Source organism: Notechis scutatus, chromosome 2, assembly GCF_049901735.1.
Source record: "Notechis scutatus isolate UNSWTSFEM ecotype Mainland chromosome 2, rNotScu1.2, whole genome shotgun sequence".
Taxonomy (NCBI): domain Eukaryota; kingdom Metazoa; phylum Chordata; class Lepidosauria; order Squamata; family Elapidae; genus Notechis; species Notechis scutatus.
Genome location: NC_142010.1, coordinates 110537292 through 110547306, shown reverse-complemented (window position 1 = coordinate 110547306; position 10015 = coordinate 110537292). Strand labels below are relative to the sequence as shown.

Sequence of the window (10015 nt, the reverse complement as noted above, 5' to 3'; positions counted from 1 at the left end):
AATAACTGGTGGGGGAGTGGTTGTACAAACTGAAATAATAAATTGGTATTAAGTGCGTTGTGTCCATTTCTGCTCTATATTCTTTCCGAAAGACAACTAAATTTTAGCCTATTGTATCCTGGTGTTCAGACACAGTAACAAAGAGGGAGTCTTACATTGGAAAATGTATAGCTGCAAAAGCACCTGAGTAGTTTTATTAATTTATAAGGGAACATCTGGTTGAATTGCTGAATTACAATGCAATAACTTTATTATGGTTATTAATTAAAAGGGAAACTAAATTTTGAGGCAGCAAATAAAAATAATATTAAAACTTAATTATAAAATTGATTTGTTAATATTGCCTGAAACAATATAAGCTTCTTGTAGTAGACAAACAAGCCCAGCAGACTGACAGTCCTTTTTACAATGGGTAGTCCCAATTACAATGGCAATTGGGACTGGAATTTCTGTTGCTAATTGATGCAGTCATAATGTATGACTGTCTTGCTTAGCAATGGCAATCTCTGCAGTCCTGGTTACTTTTGTTAACCGAATTTGCTAGCTTTCCACAATCAAACCCAGTGGGGAAACCAGAAGGAAGCTGCAAGTTCCAGGCTGGCTGGCTGGCTGGCAGGCAGGCAGGCAGGCAGGCAGGCAGATAAGTGGCTGCTGCCAGATGGGGGAGGAAGCAAAGGGATCTGTAAGGCTGTGAGAGAGGGTCTTCAAGGGTGCATGAGGTGCAGGTTGGGGTGGTGGTGCAAAGGTGTGCACGAGAGATGTGGATTGGAGGGTGTGAGGAGGTGTGCAACAAGTGCAAGCTGGGGAAAGTGCATGTGGGTGTGAGGGTCAAGGAGAATGCATGAGTGGCCAGTGCAGAGGGACTCAGAGCAGCTTGGGGAGGATGCACAAGGATGGCAGACTTGTGACCTTCCCTGCCAGCTTCCGTACTACCTTTCTATGGCAGAGAACATTGAAATGATAATCACACAGATGCAGGACAGTGCAGCTGGTTGTAAGTGCAAACAGGTTGCTGCGATCACATGGTCATGGAGGTGCTGGGATGACTGGAACTCCAAGGACTGGTCACAGATACCACTTGTTCAGCGCTGTCATAACAGCCGCTGAATAAATAAAAGTCCAGGTCTATCTGTACCTGCTTATTTGAATTTTTATTCCCAAGGGCATAACTGCATCTTCCTTCAGGTCTTCAGCATCAATCAATGGTTTCTAACTTAGTTAAAGTGGAGCATAGTTACCTACTGTAGCTTTCTTTGAGTACCTGAAAATATATCACAGAGAAGAGAAGAGATATTATTGGGTAATAAAGTCATGGGGGGACAGATTCCAGGATTAAAAAAAAAAATCCTACTGTTAACGTTGTATATGTTGGGGTGATAATGGGCTCTACTAAATGTATTGGGGAGGAGCGTCTAGATGAAGCTGTGGATTGAATTCCATAGCCTGATAGAACCTTTTCATTTCTTTGATTTTGTTTATACAGGATGAAGAGTGAATGGGAAGAAATTTGATTTGTTCATCTCTTTCCAAATTATACTTTAGTTACATTATGAAATCTGAATGAGCTTAAGGAGAGAAGGAACCTAGAACCAAGGAAAAAGTTCTTGAAAGTTAGAACAATTAATCAGTGGAATGACTTGCCTCTAGAAGTTGTAAATGCTCCAACACTGGAGGTTTTTAAGAGATTGGACAACTTTTTGTCTGAAATGGTATAGGGTTTCCTGTTTGAGCAGGGTGTTGAATTAGAAGAACACCAAGGTCCCCTTCCTTCTTCCATTATTGCTCCTTGATATTTAAAATGTGTTGGCTGGGACTCAAGAGATACTAGATAAAATCAAATTTAGAATATATTTATGGCTAAAAATTTCCCTATCTCATATGCACTTGTCTAGTCTCCTTTAAAAATTAATTTAAATTTCATTTGATTAAATTCTGATCATTCTTGTGCTTAACTGTATTTTATGTAAAACATTTCCTTCAATTGATCCTGAAACCCTCCTCCCCAAATTTAGTTTCAACGAATAATCTCTAATTCTAATTTCTCCCCTTTGTACATGCCATGTTTAAAATATTTGTATTGGATCTCATCTTCTTGGTCTTTGTTCTAAGTTAAAAAGCCCCCAGTTCTGTATCCTTTCCTTCTAAAGCAGCTGTTGTAATTTCCTATAATTTTGGTTGTGCTTTCCTTGCACAAAAAAACTTTTCAAGTGCAGTATTTGGAACTATGCACCAGCCTTGGAATCGGGCTACTGGATGTGTACTTGCTTAATCCACAGAAGTTCCACTCTTCTCTCCAAAGGGTACTTAATTCTTTTTGTTCCAATGCTGATCACAATGGGGAAGTGAAATAGACAGGCTCCAACTAGTTCATTTTCTTCATCCTTCCAGCCATACATTATATTCCTTCTCTGGGCATTTTTAATCATTTTCAAGCCAATAGGAAGGATATTGTTTTGCCTTGTAAAATGCATTCACACTTCATTTTTCGATGGTACTTTGTTCTGTTATAACTGCTGCTTTGTGTGATACAGTTCCCATTTGGAGAAGGGTGATGTTTCTCTTTAAAATGAGCTTGGCATAACATCTCACACTTGCATCTCTTCTGCCTGTGTGTGGAAGGACATAAACGTATGAATGAAGGTTGTTAAACTGCTGCTTCATCTCATCTCTTTCACACCACCTCTGTGGTTTCTATGCCATTCCCTCTAATCCGAAACGAACCATGTGCTATTGCGTACTTTTTGGATTGTGAACTTTTTAACGAGAAAGCCAATGTAAGCAGATTACTGCACAGTGGTAACTTCAAAGCCTCAGTATTTTGTCACTGGGATAATGAGAGTAAACAGATGCTTCTTATCTGATGGCTCCCTTCCTGGTCATGTTTTATGCTTTATACTAGGATCTGAGATAGACTACACTGAATCCAGCTAAGTTCCAAGAATATTGAATAGAACTGGAATTAATACTCAGGTTTTCTCAACATGCTGCCTTCTAGATGTTTGGATCTATAATTACCATTATCCGTAGCCAACAGAGGGATTGAGAACTATTACGTATAAATACACCTGCAGGACGTCAGCTTGGGAATGGCTTCACTAAACTTTTAGTGAACAAGTATGCTTTAAAGAGGAATAAGAGCTAATAATGTACATCTGTATCATGACCAAAGCAGAAATCTGAACCAAAACCATCCTCTCTGAGACGTTGCATAGTCAGTCTTATTCCTCAAGCTTGGTGATTCAGTAAGGATTTATATTACCTGAGAACCAGGGGTGGGATTCAATTTTTTAACAACTGGTTCTGTGGGCATGGCTTAGGTGGTGGGAGTGGCTTAGTGGTCATGTGACTGGCTGGATGTGGCTTGGTGGTCATGTTATTGGCTGGGTGTGGCCAACTCAATATCACTCACATCGAGCCACGCATCTCCTCGCCTGGCCTCTCATGACTGTGGGGATGCTGCAACAGTCATAAGTGTGAAAAATGGTCATAAGTCACTTTTTTCAGTGCCATTGTAACTTTGAATGGTCACTCCACACAAGCAAAGTACCAGCAAAGGAGGGGGAAAAAAAACTCCAGAGAAGTTCCTGAGACAGGAAGTCTAGTCCTGCCAAGAATGTAATAAGGGTTAATGGAGAGGCAGTTTCTCTAAGCAACACCAGAATGTTTCCTTCCTGCCTTCCTTACAGGATTAGGCCAATAATTTCTTCTAACAACCAGTTCTCCGAACTGCTTAGAATGTTAACCGCTTCTAGCAAATAGGTGCGAACTGGTAGAATCCCACCTTTTCTGTATCCTGTACAGAGGAGGATTTATAAGCTGTACAGATGCAGATAGATAACTAAACAAGACGTCCATAGAAAAAGTACATTTATTGGTTCATCAGGTATCCTCATAACTCACATTTGTGACTAAGTTCTTCTTTAATGACCAATCCTTTGTAGGGTGGACAGCTGCATCACTACCCGCTTCAAACCCCTCCGACCCATACATGAAGCGAACAGATGCCCACCATGAAGATGTGGCACGACCATGAACGCAAAGCCAAACAACAGGATCACAGCTCACCAGCTCAAATCCCCCGGCAACTAAGACTAACCTGAGCACAACCAAGCCCCCACCTGAACAGAACACACCCCCAGCCAATCAGAACACAGCCAACCCCCCAACCAATCAGAACACAGCCAAGCCCCCACCCAATCAAGTCACACCCCACTAGCAGTTAAAAGGAAGAAGCAGCTGCAAGCTCACATTACTCCGAGAAGCACAAAGCTGAAGACACAAGCCTGAAGATGATGAATGAGACTTCATCGAAACGTCGCCTAGATACTTCCAATTTTACGCAGGAGAAAACCCGAATAACCAAGGATCCATATATATATATTTGTTTTCTTAAGTTTTCGCGGGTACTTACATGAAACGTTGCTACAACTTTAAAAGCACAACTACAATGACGTGGGAAAATACCCAAACAAAGCTGAATACCATGTATATATATGCATATGCAGGTATTGGCGTGTTTGGGTCTTTTCCCGTGTAAGATTGAGATATCTTGGCGACATTTTGACGAGGTCCCACTTGCCATCTTCAGGCTTCTGCTTTCGGCTTCATGCTTGTGTGAGCTGTCTCTCTATAAATACTGGTGGGGAGGTTGGCTGTGTTGTCATTTCTTGATTGGTTGATGGAGTTGATGTTTGCAGATTGGCCGGCTTTTTCATAAGAACATGTGTGGCTGAGGTATTGGCTGTGTGTCTATCAGCCTCCTGTGTTGTAACAACCTGGGTAATGGGCTGTGTGATGACCTTCTGAGTTCTATTGTTTTGACATCCTGGGTCTTGTGCTGTAATCTCCTGGGTCGTTGGCTGTGTTGTAACATCCTGAGGTTTTGTGGTGTAACCTCCTGGGTTTCGTGATGTGATATCTTGAGCAGGTGGTTGTGATGTGACGTTCCGGGTTTTGGTTTGGCAATGATAATGTTAATTTTCAACCATTTCAACCATTGATTTTTTTTAAGTGTAATCAATTCTAAGCAAGTTCAGCATTTTATCCAATGCCTAATTAATGCCAGATTCTGTATGTTATTCCCAATTCCGTCCTTGATTTTGTTATAGCTCTTTTGTAGTCCAATTTTTTATTTACCTTATATTGTTTTCTTGCTTTCTATTCGTCGCTGTTATACTCTCAAGCGAGGAATTCTTCGTTCTGCTTTTCGGGATTATTAAAACAAAAAGTTCAGCTTCTCTTAGCTGGTTACACGCCGCTCACCACTTCACTGCTCCAGTGCACACTTAAGTCCTGGTAGCTTCCCATCTTCAGGGCAGCCAATAAAACTGCCGCTTCTCCCTGTCTTCCAGGGAAGTATACCAAGCCAGGGAGGGGAGATGTGGCTCCCCTCAACCTGACTGGTGGTCTCCCCCTCTTCCTCCACCCCTCTGAGATAGGTCTGATGGTTCCGGTCCCATAGGGACCCCTCCAACAGGGTAAGCACGCGTTGAAGCCATGCACGATCGCGGTCTCTGTCCATTCTCAATGGAAGTGCCACCAGAAGTCAGTCTCTATGTTTCTAGTATCTTTCTCCTGGCTTGGAACTGAACCAGATGGACAATTCTTTCAAAAGGTATATATGTATTTGAATTTTCTTGTGGTTCTAATTTGAAATGCTGGCAATGAAGACAAGTACCTCTGGAGTGAGAAAAGTTCACAAAGCAAGAATACTGCAACTGTAGCAGTTTCAGTGAAAAGGAATTGAAATCCTTTTCCTTACCTGTGAGTTGTTCATTAATATGTTTCCAATAGTGGAATACAGCTTAACTGGAATATTGCCTTGTCTGAGGACTGTCCTAATTGCTCCATGGAGCATCTCTTCTTCCTCATAGGTTCTAGGTATCTTGGAGACTCTTCCACCTATGGAATCTCCTTATCATGATAAGATCTTGGTTTGTTGCATTTTCTGACCCAAAGGAATATTATCAGGATCCTCATGGATAAGCCTTGTGGTGGGAGATCACCCTGCTTCAGAGATACAAGTGGTTCCATCTCTACCATATTCCAGAGGACCATTAAAACCTGATTTTTTTTCAGTGGATCTTTGGGGAGGAAGTGATTCCAGATGTTGTGGTGATTGGTAGAGGTACAGTTTGCATTTTTAAATTATACTTATGCATATAAACTAAGTATAATTTTAAGAATACAAATCAAAACTCACCAATATCCTAATTTGTTTTCTATATGAACCAGAAGCCCCTTGAAGTTGTGGCTTCATCTAAGCTTCCGAAATGATGCATCAAAATAAATAAATAAAAACCTACTCATAGAATGGATAAAAAGTGCTTATGTGGAGGCAATGGCCCTATAAATTACTATGGAGCAATTTCAAGAGTAATGATCAGACAGGGAATCTTGTTGTTTCTAACAGGGACACTGAAGTATCCTTAAGCTGCTTTCATAGACTAACCTAGTAGTTTTGTGATGTCCCTGGTCACAAAGCTGCAAGGAAAAAAGTATGTTCTGAACTGCAAAACGGATGCAGATCTGTTGCCTTCTGCCCTCAATGCTTCCTCCTCATTTCCCTGATCCTGAACAGCATTCCGATCAACCCTTTGCCTAATCAGTAGCAAACTTCCACAATCGACTATAGTTTGTAAATCATAATGGCCATGTTCACACATTCCTCTAAGCCAAAGCCAAACAAACCAATGTATGAGTTCTGTGAATCCCTCCCCATCAAACCTCCTCCAATGCCTTAAACTCTGAACTCCAAACCAGTGTCCTGAACATATACATCCCTTGTTCCTGGTTGTTGATGTAAATTAGCACAGGCACATTTTTATGATAGCATTTGTCAGAATCAGAGGAAAACAGTATGTAAAACACTTACATACTGGCTCTATATGGCAGCTGTCAGTGAATGTACTATTCCTCTCCTATTAGGTCTTTGAAATGGTTTGGACAAGAACCGGCACACAAGAGATTCTTTTTCTGACCTACCTGATTGTGAGGCTCATTCAACTGCGTTTTAAGTTCTCATTAAAAACTTCCTGAAGCCTTCCAACTAAAAAGCACATGGTCAACTACTATCAGAGATTAGAGAGAATGTGTATATGTGTATATGAGGAGGGGACTATATTTCCACAGACACCATTACTTTTATTTTGGCTGTTTGTCTCCCTGGAAACAAGGGGATGTCTTGAATATATTATTTGTCCCCATGAATATGATGGAGGATTCAGCACACGCTGAAAATAACAGGCTCGGTGGGGGGAGTATAAAATGGGCAGTGAGCACGGCTGGCATGAAGTTTAGTCTCAGCTTGCACACCTATTAGAGCGGCTGCCAGTGAAGAGTTTTCCTGTGAGAGACACGGCAGAAAACTAAAAAAAACGTTTCAGCACTGAACAAAGTGGAAATCCTCTCGCAAGAAAAAGTAGAGCTTTAACCGTAAGTGATGGCAGACAGAGGTCCGGCATCGGTGCATGAAAGTTCCTCTGCTCTGCAGGATTATAAACGGAAAAGTAGATGCGGAAAAGATCAGCTTAGAAGAAAATTGTTCTCTCTTTTTTTTTTCCCCCAAGAAGTTTTGACTGAAAGCAATCTGCAGCTGTAAGTGATTTGAGCATTTCTGGCAAATCCAGAGAGGGAAAGCATCTTGTCTCCATTTCTTCCCAACCAGAGGACACTTTGCTTCTAAGATGAACCGGTCACTGACCCTGCTAAACTCTTCGGAGGTTAGTGAGAGTAACACTTGGCACCTGATCTCTGTAATCATTCCTTTGGTGTACTTTTTGATTTTCCTGGTAGGCACCGTAGGCAACTCTCTGGTCCTTGCAGTGCTGCTGAGGAATGGGCAAGTGAACAATACCACCAACCTCTTCATCCTCAATCTTGGGGTGGCTGACCTTTGCTTCATTGTCTTCTGTGTGCCCTTCCAGGCCACCATCTATAGCCTGGACAATTGGATCTTTGGCCCCTTCATGTGCAAAGCAGTGCATTTCTTCATCTATCTGACCATGTATGCCAGCAGTTTCACTCTCACAACTGTATCCTTAGATAGGTGAGTAAGCTGGAGAACTGGGGAGAAGGGCTGGATTTTGAAAGTAATTGTGAAGGGTTGGAAAATATCCGATTTTAACTTTCAAATAATTATAACTTTCCAAGTCTCCCTGAACACCTCTGCCACTATGTCTCATAACTTGCAGGGAGAACATGCATCTTTTGAAAAACTCAGTTAAATGAGTTTAAATTTAAATGAGTTTAAATGGGCAGCCGTACTATATTGCAAGATTTTGCACTAGATGTATGTGCCTCTTCGGTATAAAAGCAATATTTTTGTTTGGAAGGTGTTATCTCTAATTTGCAAAATGTCAGGGGCGTTGTTAGAGTTGTGATATCAACAACACGCAATAGTTTAACTATTACATTTACATTAATTTTTCTGCTTTTATACAGAAGAGGTAACAACATTATGATATTCTAACAGTCATCTAATGTAAATTCTTGCAATATAGTATGACTGTCCAGGCAGTCTCTTGCTGATGAAGTAGATGAAATAAATCACATATGGTACATTAATTCAAAGCACCAAAATGCATATGGAATAAATGACTTGGTATTTACAGAGTATCTTTACCTCTTCTGGCTCTATTGAGCGGGAAAACTGATGAAAAATATAGCGCTGACTCTCTTATTCATATGTTTGGTTACATCAAGCTTTCAGTGACTTTATAGATCAGCTCTCATTACTCTATGATTTTTTTCAACTTCATTCACTATTGCAGCATAGTAATATAACACAAATAGTACTGTATGTACTGTGTGTATATACACATGTATGTATATGTGTACAGACAACATACTACTGTATACACACACATACTATAACTGTATAGTCTATATATACATAGACTATGAATATCTTAATAGTAATATAGTATAAAGTTAATAATATCCTGACTTTCTACCTTATCTCAACTATAAACACATCTGTTGACCTTAAGGAAAAATTGCTTTCTCTAAATCTCAGTTCCCTATAGTCAATTGAGGAAAGTTAATGATACTGACTTATCTTTTCAGATGTAGTAAAAACATAGCATTAGAGTGCTGGGAAGGTTTTTCAATATCAGGGAAAGGGTAGGCAATGAAAGGTAAATGGACAACTCTGCTCAGAGTCATTTCCTCTAGCATCTGCTAGGCTTCTGTCCCATTTGACTTTATTGGGTGGAGGGAGAGGGGGGATAAACAGCCATAACTTCAAGAGTTGGCTTGTTTCTGTGAGCCCTGATCCTGAAGGACTATCAAGTCCTCCTTGTCAAAGGACACATCTGCTTTTAGATTTTCCTTCCTGTTTGGGACGAGTTGGTTTTAATTCTAACATTAAAGTGTGTGTGTGGGGAGATCATATACATATACATTTTATATATATATATATATATATATATATATATATATAGCCTTCAGCTTTGTTGGGTATTTTCCACGTCATTATAGTTGTGCTTTTAAAGTTGTAGCAACGTTTCAGCAGAATCTCATCTGCCATCATCAGGCTTCAAGCCTGATGATGGCAGATGAGATTCTGCTGAAACGCTGCTACAACTTTAAAAGCACAACTATAATGAGAAAATACCCTAACAAAGCTGAAGGCCATACATGAAGTACCAAAAACTTAAGAAAACATATATATAAATACACATATACACATATACATATATATGTGTTTGTGTGTATACATATGTGTGTGTGTATATATATATATTTGTGTATATATATATGTGTGTGTGTATATATATATATTTGTTTTCTGAGGTTCTCGCGAGTATTTGTATGTGGATCTTTGGTTATTCGGGTTTTCTCCTGAGCTGAAGACACAAGCCTGAAGATGATGAATGAGACTTCATCGAAACGTTGCCTAGATACTTCCAATCTTACGCGGGAGAAAACCGAATAACTATATATATATATATATATATATATATATATATATATATATATATATATATATATATATATATATATCAATGCAGCT

General features: G+C 40.0%; 1 protein-coding gene across 1 annotated transcript in view; it reads left to right on the top strand.

The window, feature by feature from the left end:
* Positions 1-7365: 7365 nt before the first annotated feature.
* The window catches only part of GALR2 (galanin receptor 2), a 9437-nt gene continuing 6787 nt past the window's right edge, over positions 7366-10015 (top strand). Inside the window, exon 1 of the mRNA XM_026667256.2 lies at positions 7366-8047. Within this exon, the coding sequence (XP_026523041.2) occupies positions 7686-8047 (362 nt within the window). The 5' untranslated portion in view covers positions 7366-7685. The remainder of the gene's footprint in view (positions 8048-10015) is intronic.